Below are 23,484 nucleotides of genomic sequence, written 5' to 3'. Positions count from 1 at the left end.
GAGATTTAGATAGGGATTTAGGTAGGGAACTAATAAATTTAGGTGGGGATTTAGGTAGGGATTTAGGTAGGGATTTAGGTGGGGATTTAGATAGGGATTTAGGGAGGGAACTAATAAATTTAGGTGGGGATTTAGGTAGGGATTTAGGTAGGGAACTAATAAATTTAGGTGGGGATTTGGATAGGGATTTAGGTGGGGATTTAGGTGGGGATTTAGGTAGGGATTTAGGTAGGGATTTAGGTAGGGATTTAGGTAGGGATTTAGGTAGGGATTTGGATAGGGATTTAGGTGGGGATTTAGGTGGGGATTTAGATAGGGATTTAGGTAGGGATTTGGATAGGGATTTAGGTGGGGATTTAGGTGGGGATTTAGATAGGGATTTAGGTAGAGAACGAATAAATTTAGGTGGGGATTTAGGTAGGGATTTAGGTGGGGATTTAGATAGGGATTTAGGTAGGGAACTAATAAATTTAGGTGGGGATTTAGGTAAGGATTTGGATAGGGATTTAGGTGGGGATTTAGGTGGGGATTTAGGTAGGGATTTAGGTAGGGATTTGGATAGGGATTTAGGTGGGGATTTAGGTGGGGATTTAGATAGGGATTTAGGTAGGGAACGAATAAATTTAGGTGGGGATTTAGGTAGGGATTTAGGTGGGGATTTAGATAGGGATTTAGGTAGGGAACTAATAAATTTAGGTGGGGATTTAGGTAGGGATTTAGGTAGGGATTTAGGTAGGGATTTGGATAGGAATTTAGGTAGGGAACTAATAAATTTAGGTAGGGATTTAGGTAGGGAACTAATAAATTTAGGTAGGGATTTCCCTATAAAATTCTGAAGGTGTGAAAGAAATCGACAAAATAGCTCGACTGGAATTTTGTAAGCAGTTCATGGACATATTGAATGAAAATCCAGCTGTTTTGCAGAAATTAATGATGTCGGACGAGGCGCATTTCCACCTCTCCGGGTTTGTCAACAAACAGAACTGCGGTTATTGGAGTGATGAACAACCTGTACAGGTGTTTCAAAGACCATTACACAGTGCGAAAGTCACAGTTTGGTGTGGCATTTCTGCCTTTGGAATTATCGGACCGTACTTTTTTGAAGAAGGTAACCGCACTGTGACCGTAAACTCGGAGCAATATCAACAAATGCTGACAATGTTAGAGTTTCCTGGTGACGAGGACATCGATGGTAAGATCTGGTTCCAGCAGGATGGCACCACGGCGCCCACATCTCGGGCACCGATGGAAGTTTTGCGATCCATGTTTCCCGGCACGTAGTCCCCCGATTTGGAGATATCGACTGGCCGCCTAGATCCCCTGATCTAACAGCTCCCAACTACTTCCTATGGGGATACTCGAAGTCAAAAGTTTATGCCGCCAAACCTCGCACCACCATGGTATTGAAACAACGCATGGCTGAAAAAATTCGAGCAATTGACAGGTTTATTGCGACGGGTTATGGACGACTTCAGATCTAGATTACATGAATGTATCCGTTTTGGTGGAGGCCACTTAAAATATGTTATTTTAAAAAATAAGTACAGATTAATAAATTGCATTGTACTGTTGTTTTTCAACTGAAAGCGTTTTGCTTTTTATTCAACACAGTTCTCCACAATAATGCTGTAAAAACCGTCACATTCCATTGACACACCCTGTATGTATATATATATATATATATATATATATATATATATATATATATATATATATATTCATACTCAGTACAATATATGCATTAAACCCATAGCTTGATGGAGCATGCACACATGACGCTTAATGCCGTGTGGCCACTGTCGAGTCAGAAGGCCCTACTATACTGCACATGTATATACTCCATATGGCCAAAAGTATGCGGACACACCTTCTAATTGGTGGATTCGGCTGTTTAAGCTACACCCATTGCTGACAGGTATATACAGACTTGGCATTTAATATGGATTTTTTTTTTTTCTTGACTTGGGTTTACTTTCTGAACTCGGTATATCAATCTGGTGAGTTTTCTTTACGTTTCGGTGATTTCTTTGTTAAAAGAACCATGTCACTGATTGTCTGTTGCAGCAAGAAGTCAATAACAGGATTATATCACAGGTGGCGTGACAAAATGAACGGACAGGTACATTTGACGATTGGCTTCACAATCGGGTATATAAGGGTTGTTGCGTTCTGTATTAGTGGAAAACAACTGCTGCACGTCTACAAAAGTTATTGCCGCTTCCCCTGGAGATGGTCCGTCAACTCAACAATGCTGTTTGTCATTTAGTGGTGGCTTTCCGAAATTCCGGCATGAAACAGCATGCTATTGCTCGGCAGTATGGCATCACTCAAGGTCAGGTGTCAAAGATCCTGAAACGAAATGCTCAGAGGGGTGTCCCTACTCCAATACCGAGGTCAGGACGTCCCCACAGAACCACAAGGAGAGATGATCGCCAGCTGCACCGGTTAGTCCGCAATGGCCGTACCAAATCAGCTAATCGGCTTCGGGCTGAGTGGCAGCAACTGACAAATGTGCCTGTATCCAGAAGGCTAGTCAACCAACGACTGGTTCAAGCAGGCTATCATGCCAGGCGTACCCTGAGAAAGCCACGTCTGACCAGACAACACCACCAGCGCCGATTGCAGTGGGCCGCAGAGCACCGCCAATGGCAGCCAGGACACTGGAATCACGTGATCTTCAGTGACAAGTCTAGATTTCTGGTCTGTCGTCAATATGGCCGCGTCGGAGTGCGCAGACAAGTGCATGAAGCCTACAACGAAGATTGTATAGTGCCAAGAGTCCAAGCTGGAGGTGGTGGGGTGACCGTTTGGGCTGCTTTTCATGCAGGGGGCAAAACTGACCTGGTTGTTCTGAATGGAAACCTGAACCAGTTCAAGCACAGGGCCATTCTGGAAGAAACATTGCTTCCATTTGTTCATGCAGCCTTTCGAGGAAACTTTGTCTTCCAAGATGACAATGCACGGCCTCATCGTGCTCGCATGATCCAACACTTTCATATGGAGTGGCCTGCCATGTCCCCGGATATGAATCCGATAGAGAACTTGTGGGCAGAATTAACGCGTCAAATCGACAACTTGGACCAGCAGCCTGCCTCTGTGCGTGAATTGCAGCAGGCTATTGTCACTGCATGGCAAGTGATTCCTGTCCAAACCTTGGCAATCTCGTGAACAGCATGCCTCAACGTGTACGTGCTCTCCTGAATGCTCGTGGGGGTTACACGAAGTAGACCACCTTTAGAGGCCATTTTTCTCCGCAATGCAGGGGTTGGCCTTTTTCGGGAACCGTGGTTGTTGTTGTTTTTTGGTCCCCTTTTTGAAGCAATGTTTTACGGCCGGATGCCCTTCCTGACGCCAACCCTTTTTGCCGCCTTTAACGACAAACAGGGAATTACCAGTGAACTGGTACTCAATTAGCCGACCTCGGAAGGATGACAGGCTGAGTCAACCCCCCTGGCGTTAATTCAGCGATCGACCGGGATTCGAACCCAGGATCCTAGGATCCTAAGCCAGCACCCTAGCCGCTAGCCCAACACCAGGGTTAAGTACTAGCCCAACACCAGGTTACACGAAGTACTGAACTGTAATTTTACTGTCCGTAATCCCAGTCGTAATTTAACTTTTGTTTTTGTTTAAAAAATTTTTTGGCTAATGTGCAAAATAAAGAGATACTTCTGGAAAATGCACAGAAGTTTAACACAGTACTGTCCATGAATTGAGTTCGATATCAGTTTACATCACTTTCAAGGATCAATTTATTTGCTTCGAAATGTCAAATGTGGTTTTTGTTTCTTTTAAAGGTCACATTAACAAAATCTAGAATAATTTCAACATAATTCCAATGAACTTTTGGTTCTAAGTCATCTTGAAAAGTAAGTTCACCCCCACAAAAAAAATATTCCATATTAAATGCCAAGTCTGTATAATCAAGCACACAGCCATGCAATCCCCATAGACAGACATTAGCAGTAGAATGGGCTGTACTGAAGAGCTCAGTGACGTTCAACGTGGCACCGTCATAGGATGCCACCTTTCCAACGAGTCAGTTCGTCAGATTTCTGCCCTGCTAGAGCTGCCCCGGTCAACTGTAAGTGCTGTTATTGTGAAATGGAAATGTCTAGGAGCAACAAAAGTGGTAGTCCACACAAGCTCACAGGACGGGACCACCGAGTGCTGAAGCACGTAGCAGATAAAAATTGTCTGTCCTCGGTTGCAACACTCACTACAAAGTTCCAAACTGCCCCAGGAAGCAACGTCAGCACAACAACTGTTCGTCGGCTCATGTTTCATGAAATGGGTTTCCATGGCCGAGCAGCTGCACACAAGCCTAAGATCACCATGCGCAATGCCAAGCGTCAGCTGGAGTGGTGTAAAGCTCACCGCCATTGGAGTCTGGAGCAGTGGAAACGCGTTCTCTGGAGTGATGAATCACGCTTCACCATCTGGCAGTCCGATGGACAAATCTGAGTTTGGTGGATGCCAGGAGAACGTTACCTGCCCGAATGCATAGTGCCGCTGTAAAGCTTGGTGGAGGAGGAATAATGGTCTGGGGCTGTTTTTCATTGTTCGGGCTAGGCCCCTTAGTTCCAGTGAAGGGAAATCTTAACACTACAGCATACAATGACATTCTCGATGATTGTGTGCTTCCAACTTTGTGGCAACAGTTTGGAGAAGGCCCTTTCCTGTTTCAGCATGACAATGCCCCCGTGCACAAAGCGAAGTCCATGCAGAAATGGTTTGTCGAGATCGGTGTGGAAGAACTTGACTGGCCTGCACATAGCCCTGACCTCAACCCCATCAAACACCTTTGAAATGAGTTGGAATGCCGACTTTGAGCCAGGCCTAATCGCCCAACATCAGTGGCCGACCTCACTAATGCTCTTGTGGCTGAATGGAAGCAAATCCCTGCAACAATGTTCCAACATCTAGTGGAAAGCCTCTCGGGAAGAGTGGAGGCTGTTATAGCGGCAAAGGGGGGTGGGGGGGAACCAACTCCATATTAATGCCCATGGTTCTGGAATGAGATGTTCGATGAGCACATATGGGTGTGATGTTCGCGTGTCCACATACTTTTGGCCATGTGTATAATATATATTTGTAAAGTCACTTAATAGGGCGTTGGACCATTATTTGCGGCCAGTACGCATCGTGGCATGGAGTCCACCAGTGTCTGCAATTCAGCAGGAGGGATGCGGCAACAGTCTTCCACGAGAAAGTCAATCAACTCACACCTGTTTGATGGTGTTGGAAAATGCTGTTTCAGGCACCATTCCAGAATATCCCATAAATGCTCCATTGGGTTCAGATCTGGTGACTGAGAAGGCCATGACATATGGATAGCATCAGTGTCATGCTCATCAAACCATTGGGTGACCACACATGCTCTGTAGATGGAGGCATTGTCATCCTGGAAGACGCCCCTCCTGGCAGGAAAGAAATGCTCCAACATGAACCTTTAAGTGAAGATAATCAATCCGTACCATTAAGTGGAGGCATTTAACGATTAAGTGGCGATTAAGTGGCGATTTAACGATTAAGTTTAACCATTAAGTGGCGATTTGCATTGCCCTTGCCTTCTAAGGGCATGACTGCACCCAAACCATGCCAGGAAAATGTGCCCCACAGCATTACAGAACCACCAAAACCCTTTACTGTTGGAACCAAGCACTCATTTCTTTAAGTTGGTGCCACATGTGCTCTCGTCCGTTTGTCGAGAACATGGTGAAGGATGATTCACCTGACCATATCACATTTCTCCTCTCCTCGGTAGTCCATTGCCGATGTGTGTTTTGTCCATTGTAGTCCATTGCCAAAGAGCAAACAAATAGCTCTTTGCACCACTGGACTTGCAAACGTGCATTGCCAGGTGTGATGAGTGGTTTGTACTCTGCAACCCGTTTATGGTATCCCGCTCTGTGGAGTTCTCGTCGGACCATGCTTGATGAAACTGGCTGCTTGCCCCAGGTTGAAATTTAGTCAATTTATCTTTAGTTGCTCACCTGCTTTGCCTTGCAGTTTAATTAATACAAGGGCATCATGATACATGAGTATGCACTTCTGTTCACTGTTTCCCTTTGCTGATAATGTATTTCCCTTGGAGTTCCATACCGACATCACCTTCGACACCGTTGCTCGTGAAACATCAGCAAGTTGAGCTGTCGTTGTCACTGAAGCTCCTGCCAAATACGCCCCAATCACCCATCTTTTAAGGTCACTGAGGTCTCTTCTTGCAGCCATGCTAGCCATACTTTCGTCAACCCGGCCTGTGCAGCATTTTCATACATGACACAAAGCATGCTGGGATGTTATTTGGTTATTTAACACATGGGCTAAACCTGTGTGGAATCCGTTGCTTTCCATATATGTGGTGTACCTCGTTTACCCAGGTGCTTCCATTTTTTACCCTTTACCTGTATATAATATAACCAATATATATATATATATATATATATATATATATATATATATATATATATATATATATATATATATATATATATATATATATATACAGTATATATATATATATATGTATATATATATTGTTGCGGATATGGGATTGGCATCCATCCATATCCGCTTGTAAATATTCCCCTATTTCCTCAATACTTCCCAACTATCCCCAATCTCCCATTCCCTAGTCCCATTTTCTGTAAACAACACTCTGTAGACCCGACCTCCCCCTATTTCCCCCATTAAATGTCGCATCCAGGTCCACCGCATCTCACGTAGACAACTATAGGACATCTTGCTAGTTATTCTTAGTCTATGTCAGTTAAGGACTCGTTTCCATTAATTCTGACTCTTCGTTGCACCAGAATGTGATTGTATGGCACCGTTAGGAAGTTTAGGACCTCCCAATACCTCCCCGCAGCTCTTCCTCACGGTTCAGCAACAACAACAACAACAACAACGGCGGCGGCGCGGAGAGTGTGCGTCCTCACTCCGGCTTGGTTGGTAGGGGGTGTTGGGAGTGCACCAGGCCTTTCCAACGAGCCGCCATCGAGCATGTGCTCGACGGGGTTACCAAGTAGGGGCTCGCTGTCAGCTCCTCGTCAAGGGCGGAGCCCGGTAACCCCCGCACCCAATAGAAGCGGCGGACCGGTCCCATCTGGGGCGGAGTCAACCAGCCGAGGGCGTGTGACTCCCCGCTGAGCATGCGCAGGAAGAGGGAGGTGACGTCAGATGCGCGCTGAGCTTGGAGAGAGAAGGACGCCACCTCCGAGCGCTGTGACACCTCCCCGCATCTCTGGACTGGACCGCGCTTTATCCTGTCCCTGAGCCAAGGTGCACCTTGTGCTATCGACTGCCTGTCCTTCCCTGCCATCAATCCCTGTGTAAGTCAGTCTTGTTCCGTTTGTCTGTGGTCTGTCTGGGCTGGATAAGATTGTGTCTAAGTGCCTATCTCTTCTGTGTCTTTACCTCATTACCTTGTAATCTACCCCTTTTCTCCACCACTAATTATATCCTCCTCCGGAGGTCTTGAGAACTGTACCCCCTTGCGTCGTTTCATCTATCCCAGTCGTTGTGTCCTTTCCATCATTGATTTAGCGTAGCGCGATTTGGCCAACGTTCGAGTGGAATCGGGTGAGTTGGGGGTAATCGGGTAAACTGTGCGAACACGGCGGCCATTCCGCTCGGTCAAGCAACATCTGAAGCCGTGTCCGTAACAATTGGTGTCGGGAAGTGGGATTGGACCCGAAGCGCGCTTCACGCGCTCGAAATTATTAACGGCAAAATTTGTTTTGTTTTAAAATAAAAACCCGAATTTTGAAAGTCGCGCTATGGCAGATCAAGACGGCTGGGTTCCGGTAGAGGAGAGTGGGGTAGAATCGACCCAGGACCCCAGGGAAGAAGTGGGGAAAATGGTGGAGGAGAGTAAAGAAGGTGTGGTTGAGGAGGTATCAGGTGCACAAAATGGCGCTCTCGCGCACGTGGTTACAGCGGCACCAAATTTTGCCGCGGCCATGACCGTAGCAGCGGGCTTTGATGTGGGGGACTTCATGGCGCAATTCGCCGAGATGCTGAGAATAGAGGGGGAGAAATTGAGAAACCAAATTGAAGCAACAACGAACGGAATGAGGGCCGATAGAGAGGCAAGGGAGCAGAGGGACAGAGACCGCAAGTTGGGCGAAAGGGTCCCAGGGGTGCACGAGGAGGTAACGCGGGTCGAGAAGCGCCGGTTGAGCGAAGCGGAGGAAAACACGGGTACAATGACGGGGGTAGAAATCGCGACACGGGGTTTGGAAAAGCCGGCGACCGATGAGGTAGAGGGTGTTTTATTAAAGCCAACGGTCATCGAGGGGAACAAAGACAAAGCAGTGCTGGGAATTAAAATTGAAGAGATGACGGAGGTAGCCCGGGAATTGCAGGGAGAAATGGAAAATGTGCAAAGTCCCTGCTCACATCACGATGCTGTGCTTAACCCGAATGGAAGTTTTCAGGTTTTGGTGCAGGGAGGAAGAAGAACCCCGAAGGTGAGACGTGCTGTATATTGTGCGGGTAGATTTTGTAAGAGGATGTTTAGCGACAAAATAATTTTCACGCGCTTGGGATCGAGGAAGCATCCGTGCGTTGGTGAAGGGTCCCGTGTGAGTGGAAATGGCACGCGTGGGAGGAAAAAGTGTGCGTCGGCGAGTGGGTGTGTTATAAAGTGTGGGAGTGAAACCGAGTGCGAGCGAGAATGCACGTCGGGGTGTACGGAGTGTGACACGAGGAGTGAGTTGGTGGTGGAGCGGGTGCGAGAATGCACACTTGGAATGGTCGAGGGTGTGCGAGGAAGCACACCTGAGTTAGTGGTAGCGCGGGTGTGGGAGAGCCCATGTGAGCGCGTTAGTGGGTGGATGCAAGAGTGCACGCCCATGGTGAGTGTTACGGAGGACGTAACGGAGGAGAGGTGTGGACCAAAGTGTGCGCAAGAGTGTGCGCGAGAGGTGTGGTGTGTAACAGGGAGAGCGTTGGTGGAATGTACGAACGGCGTTGGAACGCCGGGTTTTGTGAGGGTGAAAGGGGTAGCGTATGCGTGTGAGCATGCAAGTGAAGCATCGACGGTAACCGGGTTAGCGGTTAGGGCGACGGATAGCCGATGCGAGCGCTCGGGGCGCGGCGTGCTTTGTTGGATGCGAGGCCCAGCGCGGATCGAAGCTGCGTTGTTTCTCTTCGAAGCGTCGTTGCCGAATCGGGCTTGGCCCCGCCCCGCACGGTCGAGTCCGGGCCTTGGCGGGCGAGGCGACCGGTCCGGTTCAAGGGCGAGTGGGAGGAAGCGGAACGGTGCCCCCTCGTGGGGACGGGGTTCCGACCGGGGGAGATTGAGCCATCGGGCCCGGGACCGCAAGGTGCCGCGCCGAGATGGTGCGTGGAACCTCGGTCCAACCAAACCACCTCCCTTGAACCGAAAGCCGGACGGATTCAACCTGCAGGCGACCAAACCACCCAAATTAATTGCAAGGCTTTACGAACCGAGTTTAATGATGTCATGACGCACCGAGGCTAGGATATAGCGGACTGTGATGATGATGGTAGTGATTTGATACGAAATTTATAATAGTGGGTAGAATTGGCAGTAAATGGAAAATTTTTGAATTGGTTGGAATTTGGACGAGCAAAATTGATAGTGGGACCTCCCCGATGTGGTGGGATGGGCAATCCACCATCCCTCACGGTGAGGGGGGGGCAAAGGAGCACTAGATTATGGGGTTGATGGCAGTGAAAACTAGCCCGGGTGGGTTAGGATATTGTGTGTAGGGATCTAGAAGAGATTGACATTAGGTAACGTTAAGGTTTAGTTAGTGACTGATACCTGTAGTGGGGACGCAGGTAGATTAGTATGGATGATAATGACGAGGGAGCGCAATAGTTTAAAGGGACGACTGGGAAGCGCAAGTTTCAGAGGGGAGTAGTTAGATGAGATGATGCTGTGTGAGAACTGGACAGGTGTGTGGAGCAGTGAGGGAGTAGTGAGTGTTGTGGATCAGCGCGAATGCGCTTGGGGGAGAGAAGGGTGCAGGTGGCACCAGGTGTGAGTGCACAGGTGTGCACCAACAGGTGAATGGAATAAATGGTTGTGTGGAAGACATGGAGTGTGGAATAAGTGGAGTATTGGAATGGATGGTCGTGGAGTGAGTATGGTGGAAACGATGGAGTGGAGTGGGTGGTGCGAAGGTGTGAATGGGGGAAGAGTGGACCCCCATCACGAATACCCGGGGCGGGTAGTGTAAGTGTTAGGTAGAGGGTATAGGTAAATTGTGGTTGGATATTGGCATCTGTGGTGCGGGTGACAGAATGGTATTTGGATGGGTGCATTAGTGTTGTGGAAATGGCTGGGCGTGTAGCCTGTTAGTGTGTGTAGTTGGTTTGGGCACTCCACCACTGTGAGGATGTCGGCCAGGTGAGGCCGCAGGTGGGCTCTGGGAGCCGGTAGTTGTGGATGGGGCCCGAGGATCCGGAGGACGGACCCGGGTAGCCCAGTGCCAGAGGGCACCGAGTGGGGGTGACAGAGCCAGAAGGGGCCTTCCCCAGTAGATAGGTTAGGTTAAGGAGCAGGTAAGCTCGGGTGGCAACTACAGTGGTGGAGGTGTGCAGGTGGGTAGACCTGCTGGGAGAGCTACACGTCACAGCCCAGAAATTGTGCGAGGGCACCGGGAGATGAATCGGGGGAGTGAGACCCCAAATTGAGAAGCACCACAGTTTGGTCAATGGGAATTGGTTTTTAGAACCCATAGAGTAAGTTGGCCAATGGATTGGCAGGGAAAGACCCCGGGTAGTGTAAAGTGTGTTAATGTCATTTAGAGGATAGTTAGGATTGAAGTCTCCTCGCACCATCTACATGCACTCACCTGAGATGACGTACCTCCACACCATGCCATGTTTTGTTATTTTATTGTGCAGATGTTTGGAATGTGAGACGCATCATGACGTGGGTGTGACATTGTGCTTGATGTTCCATCTCTTCCTCCTTATGAGGATTGATGATGAATTGGGTGATGGCAAATTTTGAAGTAGAGGGATTGTGGTGACGAATTTGGTATTGGAGAAATATGGGGAGACGAGACATTAGCGACGAATTTGTAAATGTGTAGATTTTGTAAATATGGGGTAAGGGCAAGGGTAGTGTAGGTGACAGGGGGGGTGACGTACGGTAGGGACAAGCTTTCTCATTTCGCTCTCCGTACGCATTTCGCCTTGCATTGCCTTATTGATGTGTACCCTTGTGACCTTACCCCTCGCTCATTTGTCTCTTTTGTCTCCCACATGACCTGTGTGCCATTGGGCGCCGAGGGGAGCGTGCGTGAGTCGGCCATTGTGCGCCCTGAACTCTCAGAACCAGCTGTCTGCATCGATGCACCACATTATGGACCACATGTCTGTGGCCGAGCACCACTTATGGACCCCATGGGTTGGGGCATGGCCCCTCTGCTGGAACCGGCCATGAGGGCCCGAAATCTTGCTGGCGGACCTTGGCCACAGGGCACCGATGCCCCACAGGTGAACCACACTAGTCGGCCCTGTGGGCCATAAATAAATAAAAATGGACACGTTGGGTGCATTTCATTTTATGCTCAAATAGGCCGCCAGTAAGAAAATGAAAGGAAATGACAACATCTGGAAGAAAGTAATAGCCAGCAGAGGGAGCCGAAGAGCAAGAGACACCTGCAGGGTTTGGGTTTGTTGGTTTTATTTTATTGATGAACAGTGGTGACTGCACTGATTGGTGCTTGAGAATGTATTGGTGCGTTTTGGGTGTTTTCATGGTGCGTCGATGCAGAGCAGACTGTCTCCCCCCAGAAAGAACAATCACAGGTCCTGGGTTAGTCTTCTAAATAAAGTAGCGTCAATTGTAAATAATGCTCCCTACCGGCTGTATGTTTAGTTTGAGGATGCTTTCCGCGATTCGGTTATCCTGTGGGTGTGGTTCTGTTAGGAGAAGGGTGCAACGTCGCAGGGGGACATATTTACTCATTTGTGAACATCTGTAAAACTGTCGCACTCAGGGTTGATTTAATAGTAAAGGGAACTACATCTGAGTGCCACACTAACGTAGGTAAAAATTTATCGGGTCGGGACGCCCCGAGGTAGAGAAGGGTGCAATGTTGCGGATATGGGATTGGCATCCATCCATATCCGCTTGTAAATATTCCCCTATTTCCTCAATACTTCCCAACTATCCCCAATCCCCCATTCCCTAGTCCCATTTTCTGTAAACAACACTCTGTAGACCCGACCTCCCCCTATTTCCCCCATTAAATGTCGCATCCAGGTCCACCGCATCTCACGTAGACAACTATAGGACATCTTGCTAGTTATTCTTAGTCTATGTCAGTTAAGGACTCGTTTCCATTAATTCTGACTCTTCGTTGCACCAGAATGTGATTGTATGGCACCGTTAGGAAGTTTAGGACCTCCCAATACCTCCCCGCAGCTCTTCCTCACGGTTCAGCAACAACAACAACAACAACAACGGCGGCGGCGCGGGGAGTGTGCGTCCTCACTCCGGCTTGGTTGGTAGGGGGTGTTGGGAGTGCACCAGGCCTTTCCAACGAGTCGCCATCGAGCATGTGCTCGACGGGGTTACCAAGTAGGGGCTCGCTGTCAGCTCCTCGTCAAGGGCGGAGCCCGGTAACCCCCGCACCCAATAGAAGCGGCGGACCGGTCCCATCTGGGGCGGAGTCAACCAGCCGAGGGCGTGTGACTCCCCGCTGAGCATGCGCAGGAAGAGGGAGGTGACGTCAGATGCGCGCTGAGCTTGGAGAGAGAAGGACGCCACCTCCGAGCGCTGTGACACCTCCCCGCATCTCTGGACTGGACCACGCTTTATCCTGTCCCTGAGCCAAGGTGCACCTTGTGCTATCGACTGCCTGTCCTTCCCTGCCATCAATCCCTGTGTAAGTCAGTCTTGTTCCGTTTGTCTGTGGTCTGTCTGGGCTGGATAAGATTGTGTCTAAGTGCCTATCTCTTCTGTGTCTTTACCTCATTACCTTGTAATCTACCCCTTTTCTCCACCACTAATTATATCCTCCTCCGGAGGTCTTGAGAACTGTACCCCCTTGCGTCGTTTCATCTATCCCAGTCATTGTGTCCTTTCCATCATTGATTTAGCGTAGCGCGATTTGGCCAACGTTCGAGTGGAATCGGGTGAGTTGGGGGTAATCGGGTAAACTGTGCGAACACGGCGGCCATTCCGCTCGGTCAAGCAACATCTGAAGCCGTGTCCGTAACAATATATATCTATATATATATATATATCTATATATATATATATATATATATATATATATATATATATATATATATATATATATATATATATATATCTATCTATCTATCTATCTATCTATATATATATATATATCTATATATATATATATATATATATATATATAAAGATATATCTGAATGTGTGCTGTCATTTATGTTTGTATTTTTAAATGCTTATTGATTGCCCACAAGCTGGGGGGTTGAATAATATTTTAGCGTTTGTATTATACTTTCAGGATTATTACCATGTTTGTTTCACCTACAGGACTTGATATGGTGACCACGGCTTTCGCCCTTTTGCTGTTGTACCTTATACCTCCCTCTACATTGGCTGAGGGTCGAATGCATCATCCACCAGCATGCGAATCCGCTCTTGATAAGACAGGAAGGCTCCGAGCAAATTGTAGTTTCCGAAGGATGACAGACCTTCCAGAGGACATCGAAGTAACAACTAAGGTTTTATGGATGAATCACAACTTTCTGGTCTCTCCAGACTGGTCACGCTTACAAAGGCTCACTGTCCTTGAGGAAGCTGACTTTTCACATAACAGCATCTCTGCAATTTTGCTCAAAGCTTCCAGCCCAATGCACCACCTCGATCTCTCATACAACAACATGAGTGAGCTCCCATCTTTCCAGTTCCTTGAAGAGCTCACAATCCTGAACCTCAACAACAATAATTTGGGTTTCTTGGCAGATGGGGCCTTCAACGAGTTGCCAAACATTATTGAACTTCACCTGAAAAATAACAACATTAGCTTGTTACATGATACCATCTTCCAAAAGCTGCACAGCCTCACACACATCCATCTACGCAATAACAACTTATCCTCTTTGCCACAGAACTTGCTGAAAGACCGAACAAATTTAGAAGTGTTGGACATTTCCAATAACCTTCTGCGCATCATCCCTCCAGGATTTTTTGACAGTGTCTACATCGTGTACCTGTATGCATTCGGTAACTTCTGGAAGTGCGACTGCAGTGCTTTATATTTCGCCGAATGGATTTCGGATGAGGGAAGTCTCTACGATGAGTATACATTTCCCAATGACAGCAGTGTTGTGTGCTGGGAACCCAAGGTGCAGAAAGGAAAAGCTCTAGGAGAACTGACAGAGGATGATCTTTGTGTAAAAACCCCCATACCTCTTATGGCAGCAAGAACCACCTCCAGTGTTTCTACAACCACCCGCATTTTCAGTGAGGAATTGCAGAAAAGTACTCAACCACAACAAACCACAGAATTATCAATTATGGCAACTACCTCCTCATTTAGTAGAACTTTGTTGGATCGTCTCTCCACCATTCTTTCATCTCCATCCACCGGGCCTCTAGAACGAACATCTGCAAGAGTATCACAGTTTCCATCACCAACATCCAATATCTCCTCACCAGATAGTTTCACAGGTAGTGGTGAATCTCCCACTTCTTTGCATGTCACCAAGACGACTACATCAGCTCCATCTTCATCGCTAATATCTACAGCAACATCAGCACCCAGCAGCACTCCGCTACATGAAGAGACATCAGTACTGACTGTACCACACTCTTCTTCATCTGCTGAAATGCATAGTTTGCTCTCATCATTATTGCCAATCATCAGAACTGAAAATACAAGTGGAGCCTTTGCAGATCCGACAAACACAGTGACATCTAAAATGCACACAAATCACCAGACAATTCTGGACACTACATCTCCTGACTCGACTCCGATGTCTACTGCTACCTCTAAAATCTGGGGAGCCCTAAGCCAGACTTCAACTGATGTGCTGGATGATGCTTCCAATACTTATTCATCACCTACACGTCATGGTGTAGATAACGATCCAATGGTTTCGACCATCATTGATGTCGACGACACAACCACTCTTGCCCAATTGTTGACGCCACCAAAAAGTAAGCCAACACATTTTCCTCTTTCGACGAAGGTACCAGCAGTGCAAGTGATTTGCAAGGTGCCACGACCACCCCCAAGGATCTCCGGCTGGGAGGCCCTGCGACTTGCTTTGACGTCATTGTGGGAGGAAATATTTGGGAGTCCGTGCCTCTCAACTGCAATGCCTCGCTTACTCCTCCTATTGTTTCACATACTTTTGGCCTCTTTACTGCTCTACTGCCTCCTTAAATTAAGGAATTCCAGAAAGGTCGTGCATTCACGTAAAGGGGTGAGAAAAGCAGATCTGCAGTCTCTTCTATTCCAGAACGAAATAATCAACCACCCAATTAATGTGCGCAAGAGGAGGGCTGAACATGGAGATTGCCCTGAGAGACATGAGAATAGCACTCTTTGGTATCGGCTGAGGCATTTCTCAAAGGATGATGGATACGCTGTGTCGCTCACTTACTTCTGACTTAGTGTACAAGGAAACGTAGGCAGAGAAAAAGGTCATTTGGTCCATCATATCCTGGCTATCCCAAGAAGCAACGGCAGTGACGGCACTTCCCCCAAGCTCAGTGACCCACCAAGCAAGCTCTTGTCTTCACTTCCCCCAAGCTCAGTGACCCACCAAGCAAGCGCATGTCTCCACCTCCCCCAAGCTCAGTGACCCACGAAGCAAGCACTTGTCTCCACTTCCCCCAAGCTCAGTCAACCACCAAGCAAGCGTTTGTCTCCACTTCCCCCAATCTCAGTGACCCACCAAGCAAGCTCTTGTCTTCACTTCCCCCAAGCTCAGTGACCCACCAAGCAAGCGCATGTCTCCACCTCCCCCAAGCTCAGTGACCCACGAAGCAAGCACTTGTCTCCACTTCCCCCAAGCTCAGTCAACCACCAAGCAAGCGTTTGTCTTCACTTCCCCCAAGCTCAGTGACCCACCAAGCAAGCGCATGTCTCCACTTCCCCCAAGCTCAGTCACCCACCAAGCAAGCGTTTGTCTCTACTTCCCCAAGCTCAGCGACCCACCAAACAAACACTTGTCTCCACTTCCCCCAAGCTCAGCGACCCATCAAGCAAGCGTTTCTCTCCACTTCCGCCAAGCTCAGTGACCCACCAAGCAAGCACATGTCTCCACTTGACCCAAGCTCAGCGACCCACCAAGCAAGCGTTTGTTTCCACCTCCCCCAAGCTCAGTGACCCACCAAGCAAGAACTTGTCTTCACTTCCCCCAAGCTCAGTGACCCACCAAGCAAGCGCTTGTCTCCTCTTCCCCCAAGCTCAGTGACCCACCAAGCAAACGCTTGTCTCCACCTCCTCCAACCTCAGTGACCTACTAAGCAAGCATTTGTCTTCACTTCCCCAAGCTCAGTGACCCATCAAGCAAGCGTTTGTCTCCACTTCCCGCAAGCTCAGTGACACACCAAGCAAGCACTTGTCTTCACTTCCCCCAAGCTCAGTCACCCACCAAGCAAGCGTTTGTCTCCACTTCCCCCAACCTCCGTGACCCACCAAGCAAGCGCTTGTCTCCTCTTCCCCCAAGCTCAGTGACCCACCAAGCAAGCGTTTGTCTCCACTTCCCCCAAGCTCAGTGACCCACCAAGCAAGCGTTTGTCTCCACTTCCCCCAAGCTCAGTGACCCACCAAGCAAGCGTTTGTCTCCACTTCCCCCAAGCTCAGTGACCCACCAAGCAAGGGCTTGTCTCCACTTCCCCCAAGCTCAGCGACCCACCAAGCAAGCGCTCGTCTCCTCTTCCCCCAACCTCAGTGACCCACCAAGCAAGCGTTTGTCTCCACTTCCCCCAAGCTCAGTGACCCATCAAGCAAGCGTTTGTCTCCACTTCCCCCAAGCTCAGTGACCCACCAAGCAAGCATTTGTCTCCCCTTCCCTCAAGCTCAGTGACCCACCAAGCAAGCGTTTGTCTCCACTTCCCCCAAGCTCAGTGACCCACCAAGCAAGGGCTTGTCTCCACTTCCCCCAAGCTCAGCGACCCACCAAGCAAGCGCTTGTCTCCTCTTCCCCCAACCTCAGTGACCCACCAAGCAAGCGTTTGTCTCCACTTCCCCCAAGCTCAGTGACCCACCAAGTAAGCGCTTGTCTCCTCTTCCCCCAAGCCCAGTGACCCACCAAGCAAGCGTTTGTCTCCACTTCCCCCAAGCTCAGTAACCTACCAAGCAAGCGCTTGTCTCCACTTCCCCCAAGCTCAGTGACCCACCAAGCAAGCGCTTGTCTCCTCTTCCCCCAACCTCAGTGACCCACCAAGCAAGCCTTTGTCTCCACTTCCCCCAAGCCCAGTGACCCACCAAATAAGCGCTTGTCTCCACTTCCCCCAAGCTCAGTGACCCACCAAGCAAGCGTTTGTCTCCACTTCCCCCAAGCTCAGTGACCCACCAAGCAAGCGCTTGTCTCCACTTCCCCCAACCTCAGTGACCCACCAAGCAAGCCTTTGTCTCCACTTCCCCCAAGCTCAGTGACCCACCAAGCAAGTGCTTGTCTCCACTTCCCCCAAGCTCAGTGACCCACCAAGCAAGCGCTTGTCTCCTCTTCCCCCAACCTCAGTGACCCACCAAGCAAGCCTTTGTCTCCAATTCCCCCAAGCCCAGTGACCCACCAAGCAAGCGTTTGTCTCCACTTCCCACAAGCCCAGTGACCCACCAAGCAAGCGCTTGTCTCCACTTCCCCCAAGCTCAGTGACCCATCAAGCAAGCGTTTGTCTCCACTTCCCCCCAAGCCCAGTGACCCATCAAGCAAGCGCTTGTCTCCACTTCCCACAAGCCCAGTGACCCACCAAGCAAGCGCTTGTCTCCACTTCCCCCAAGCTCAGTGACCCATCAAGCAAGCGTTTGTCTCCACTTCCCCCAGGCTGAGTGACCCACCAAGCAAGCGTTTGTCACCACTTCCCCCAAGCTGAGTGACCCACCAAGCAAGCGTTTGTCTCCACTTCCCCCAGGCTGAGTGACCCACGAAGCAAGCGTTTGTCTCCACTTCCCCCAAGCTCAGTGACCCACCAAGCAAGCGTTTGTCTCCACTTCCCCCAGGCTGAGTGACCCACCAAGCAAGCGTTTGTCACCACTTCCCCCAAGCTGAGTGATCCACCAAGCAAGCGCTTGTCTCCACTTCCCCCAAGCTGAGTGACCCATCATGCAAGCGCTTGTCTCCACTTCCCCCAAGCCCAGTGACCCATCAAGCAAGCGTTTGTCTCCACTTCCCCCAAGCTCAGTGACCCACCAAGCAAGCGCTTGTCTCCACTTCCCCCAAGCTGAGTGACCCATCAAGCAAGCGCTTGTCTCCACTTCCCCCAAGCCCAGTGACCAATCAAGCAAGCGTTTGTCTCCACTTCCCCCAAGCTCAGTGACCCACCAAGCAAGCGTTTGTCTCCACTTCCCACAAGCCCAGTGACCCACCAAGCAAGCGCTTGTCTCCACTTCCCCCAAGCTCAGTGACCCATCAAGCAAGCGCTTGTCTCCACTTCCCCCAAGCCCAGTGACCCATCAAGCAAGCGTTTGTCTCCACTTCCCCCAAGCTCAGTGACCCACCAAGCAAGCGTTTGTCTCCACTTCCCCCAGGCTGAGTGACCCATCAAGCAAGCGTATGTCTCCACTTCCCCCAAGCTCAGTGACCCACCAAGCAAGCGTTTGTCTCCACTTCCCCCAGGCTGAGTGACCCACCAAGCAAGCGTTTGTCACCACTTCCCCCAAGCTGAGTGATCCACCAAGAAAGCGTTTGTCTCCACTTCCCCCAAGCTGAGTGACCCACCAAGCAAGCGTTTGTCTTGTGAGTGTGTCCTTGTGTGGCTGCATGTGTGTGTGAGCTCTATTAGGGCCTTAGCCCAAGTATTAAAAAAAACATCATGCCTGTACCATAATGCATATGCACCCGTACCATAATACAGATGCTTGATGATAAAAAGTTTCATGATAATTTTGTTGACTTATATTTTAACAAAATAAAATAAACTTTGGTGTTTGTTTTGAACCGTTGTGGGTATCTTGTTCTGAGAGATTCATGAACACCCCAGTGTTTCTGTGATGACGACTGAAGGCTTACAGATCTGAGACACTTGATCTATCATCGGAATCCAAATCTGCAAGTCTGATAGGAAGTATGATGACGTCATGAATAGCAACAAAAGCACCAGATAGCATACAACTACCGAATAAACTCTTCCACTCACCCTCACCATCTGTCAATGAATGACTGACAAATGTGTCCTATTTAAACAATAATATTCATTTATTGTCGTTGTTTTTAAACACTATAAGGATGACACGATGTAAAATGAGTAAACAAATATTTTTCGTCCCATTAATACGGGACTTTGATGGATGTGGACATTTGCTGCAGCTTTCAGTGACGTCATAATGGACGCGATTATCGCAACGACAATGGAATCAAACATTATGTCAGCCTTTTGACCTCTTTGTGAGGAGCCATTTTTAAGGACTACCTGGAGAAGCCTCTATAATTACACATGCAGTCAGAAGTGTGTCCTTCAGGGTTGGAATGACTCAACTTCCCAGAAACTCCATCTCAACATTGTGTGCGGGTCACCAGATGGAGCATTTCCGGTTGGGATTCATGGGGCAGCCATTCGGACATTGGAAAGCTCGAGAAAACTCCGTGAACTGGGATACACTGCCAAGAACCCTGGCAAGAGTGGAGGCGAGATCCAGAGGGTGGGGGAACATCAAGCAATTAAGTACAAATCTCTAGATGATGGAGGGAACGTATGCTGTACCGACCGTACATATATGTATGTTGTATGTTTCATATATCCTCCGAGAGGATTTGACTGGCAATTTTGAAGCGGTGACGCTGCTTCATTATTTGGCTATGTCCATCCGTTTAAAAATGAAGAAGAAGAACCTTTCGCACCCACCATGTTTCATTCTAAAGGGTTCTAAAGGGTAATACTAGGCTTTGCCGATTTCATATTAAAAATGCCAAACGGAACCGCTTCCTTCAGACACCCTGAAGATTCATGAGAGCACCCTAAAGATTCATGAGGGCACCCTGAAGATTCATGAGGGCACCCTGAAGATTCATGAGGACACCCTGAATATTCATGAGGGTACACTGAAGATTCATGAGGGCACCCTAAAGATTCATGAGGGCACCCTGAAGATTCATGAGGGCACCCTAAAGATTCATGACAGCACCCTGAAGATTTAGTAGGGTCAATATACGAAAAAAACTCACCTAACCCCAAAGAAATTGATACAAAAGGTTTTTCAATGGATTCTGGTACCTTTGGGCATGCTAAATAACTTACTAAAAATCTAGTAACATCTGACTTCCGGAAAGGGGTCATTTTCAAGATGGCGTCCAAGATGGCCGCCGGGAGCTTAAAATGGCCATATCTCAATTATTATTCAACCTAGAAAGGTGGTTTTGGTGTCTAACCCTAGGTTTTAGGGCCCAAGGAATCCAATTGAATCAATAAAATTACCATCAGTTTTTTATTTATTGACAAGTCCAAGATGGCATCCCAAGGTGACATCCTGATCCACTAAAATGGCTCTGTCGAATAGTAGTCAACCTAGAGAGATTTTTTCAGTGTGTATACCTAGGTTTAAGGCACCCAGGAAATCATCAAAATTACTTAAATAAGCACAAAGTAATCAGGTAATCCAGTAAGCCAGGTTTACCTGCCCATTAGGCATTTGTTGTCTTATACAGTTAGTCGCTATTCATCGTCATCCTCCGACTCCTCTGGAAGAAACTTGTGATGTGGATTGTCACATTCTTCAAGTTGGCACGGTCCACAGGCAGTAGTACATGGTAGTCCATATCGTCTACAAGAGCAGCGGAGTGTCTTTGCAGGCAGTGGAGCAGTTACAATGAATGACCTTCAAGAGACTGTCTGGAGCAGCGTTCATTCTTGACATAAGTGGGACAAACTGATTATCCTGCAGGCTCCACCCCCATTTCATGGCATCCATACCCTCTTCTTTTCCCATCCACACCATGATCTGGTAGTACGCTCTACGACAGTGAAGTTTGGTAGCAGATTCAGTTGGGGGCAGACGTTCGGGTGTTACAAAAGACGAAGCAGAGACAACCTTCTTGCTGAAGGTGTTATATCGCATTGCTGCGAGGGAATCTTTGCACTTGCCACCAAAGAGGATAGCCATTACTCGGCATCCAAGGTCATCGATCGCCTCTGTGGTCTGGTTTGGGATGGTGAATGTGTTGGCACAAGACCGAAGGACAGGGTCTCCTTTTACAAGCTTCTGGAAAGCAGTCTTTTTGCCAACACCAAAAATCCGAGAAGTCGTGTCACAACCAGTCATGGCATGGATGAATATCAACTGAGAACTCATGTCATGTCCGAGGATTTCTTTTAGACGGTTGATGTCATACACTTTAAAACTGCCATCAGCTTTGGACTTGTCTGATCTGAAATAAAGGCTCTTACTGTCTCCCTGCGCATAGTAAAGGAGTAAGACAAGGAGATCAGTATCTTCTCCAATCAGTGTAGTGGTGTGTAGAAGAGATGCCTCCACTGCAGCCTTTACTATATCTACGTCAGCATCTCCAGGTGCATTGACCACAGTGCAATACCTTTCTCTCAGTTCATCACTTATCATCCCGATCAGTCTCTGTTTATTGATATCTCTTGACCGGACCTCCTCCTTCTTGCCTGAGAACTTTGTCTCAGCAGTGAAGCTAACAATGGGATGAATATTGTGTCCTCTTCTCTGATGCGTGTTGTCTTTAATGGACGGCCCTTCCTCATAGCCATCAAAGACAATGGTCGTAGCTGAACCATAATGCTGGATGGTGAAGTCAGCATACGACTGCGCTATTTCACCATAGCTTTCTCCACTCTTCCACGGTATTCTGTGAAGGAGTGAACCTCCATCAAGGACGTGGATCTCTGTTTCTGGTACAGAATCTAGGATGGCATCACTTGCATGATCACAGTGGACTGGAGTACTGTGGACTGGAGTCACAGGTGGCAGTGGTGTAGACACATTACACTCTTATCTCCAATCTGAAACACACACTTGGTTCATTAGCTGGTGAGTCGGAGGATGACGATGAATAGCGACTAACTGTATAAGACAACAAATGCCTAATGGGCTGGTAAACCTGGCTTACTGGATTACCTGATTACTTTGTGCTTATTTAAGTAATTCTGATGATTTCCTGGGTGCCTTAAACCTAGGTATACACACTGAAAATATCTCTCTAGGTTGACTACTATTCGACAGAGCCATTTTAGTGGATCAGGATGTCACCTTGGGATGCCATCTTGGACTTGTCAATAAATAATTAACTGATGGTAATTTTATTGATTCAATTGGATTCCTTGGGCCCTAAAACCTAGGGTTAGACACCAAAACCACCTTTCTAGGTTGAATAATAATTGAGATATGGCCATTTTAAGCTCCTGGCGGCCATCTTGGACGCCATCTTGAAAATGACCCCTTTCCGGAAGTCAGATGTTACTAGATTTTTAGTATGTTATTTAGCATGCCCAATGGTACCAGAATCCATTGAAAAACCTTTTGTATCAAATTTTTGGGGGTTCAACCATATATTGACCCCTCTAATTCATGAGGGCACCCTGAAGATTCATGAGGGCACCCTGAAGGTTCATGAGGGCACCCTAAAGATTCATGAGGGCACCCTGAAGATTCATGAGGGCACCCTAAAGATTCATGAGGGCACCCTGAAGATTCATGAGGGCACCCTGAAGATTCATGAGGGCACCCTGAAGGTTCATGAGGGCACCCTAAAGATTCATGAGGGCACCCTGTAGATTCATGAGGGCACCCTGAAGATCCATGAGGGCACCCTGAAGATCCATGAGGGCACCCTGAAGATCCATCAGGGCACCCTGAAGTTATGCCTTTGCAAGTTTCGTTTGATTCCATCAACTTTTTAAGAAAAAAAAAAAATTCACCCATCTTAGCATGTTCCTTTGGGGGGAATTACTGAACTGGAATGACCTGAGCAATATGACCACGCACATAATCAGTACGCATGTTTTTTGCTTCAAGTACGCAGCCCAGGTTAGTCTTATTTTTGTGAGCGATCGAAGCAGTGGTCTATTGCCTATACACCGCCCCAAAAAACAGGGACGTGTCAGAAGAACATGTTGCACGCTTGGAACAAGATTGTCCACAGGGCAGGTACTCTGCTAGTGTTTACAATAATCAATGGGATGGTGGTGGTTCGTGCGCAGCCTTTGGCTGCTGGTTGCATCATTTTCTGGGGGCGCAGCTGTGCTGCTGATGTAATGCCATCTATTACCAATTAGACGGGTCAATATACAACTAGAACAGCCGTACCCCAAAAAAATTGCAAATTTTAGTTTTATTGCATTTCCTTATATTTTAAGACTTACTTAGG

At 48.1% G+C, this 23,484-nt stretch overlaps 2 protein-coding genes across 2 annotated transcripts in view; one reads left to right on the top strand and one right to left on the bottom strand.

Annotated features, from left to right (window-relative positions):
• LOC137425826 (uncharacterized) overlaps positions 1-19,098 on the top strand; it is a 46,659-nt gene extending 27,561 nt beyond the window's left edge. The window contains exon 2 of the mRNA XM_068114550.2: positions 13,517-19,098. Within this exon, the coding sequence (XP_067970651.2) occupies positions 13,517-15,600 (2,084 nt within the window). The 3' untranslated portion in view covers positions 15,601-19,098. The remainder of the gene's footprint in view (positions 1-13,516) is intronic.
• Positions 19,099-19,332: 234 nt separating this feature from the next.
• Positions 19,333-23,484, bottom strand: part of ECEL1 (endothelin converting enzyme like 1) — an 85,969-nt gene continuing 81,817 nt past the window's right edge. Inside the window, exon 17 of the mRNA XM_068112028.2 lies at positions 19,333-19,770. Within this exon, the coding sequence (XP_067968129.2) occupies positions 19,671-19,770 (100 nt within the window). The 3' untranslated portion in view covers positions 19,333-19,670. The remainder of the gene's footprint in view (positions 19,771-23,484) is intronic.

This window comes from Myxine glutinosa, chromosome 4 (genome assembly GCF_964187855.1).
Source record: "Myxine glutinosa chromosome 4, kmMyxGlut1.1, whole genome shotgun sequence".
In the NCBI taxonomy this organism is placed as follows: Eukaryota; Metazoa; Chordata; class Myxini; order Myxiniformes; family Myxinidae; genus Myxine; species Myxine glutinosa.
This window is presented reverse-complemented; position numbering and strand designations above follow the sequence as displayed.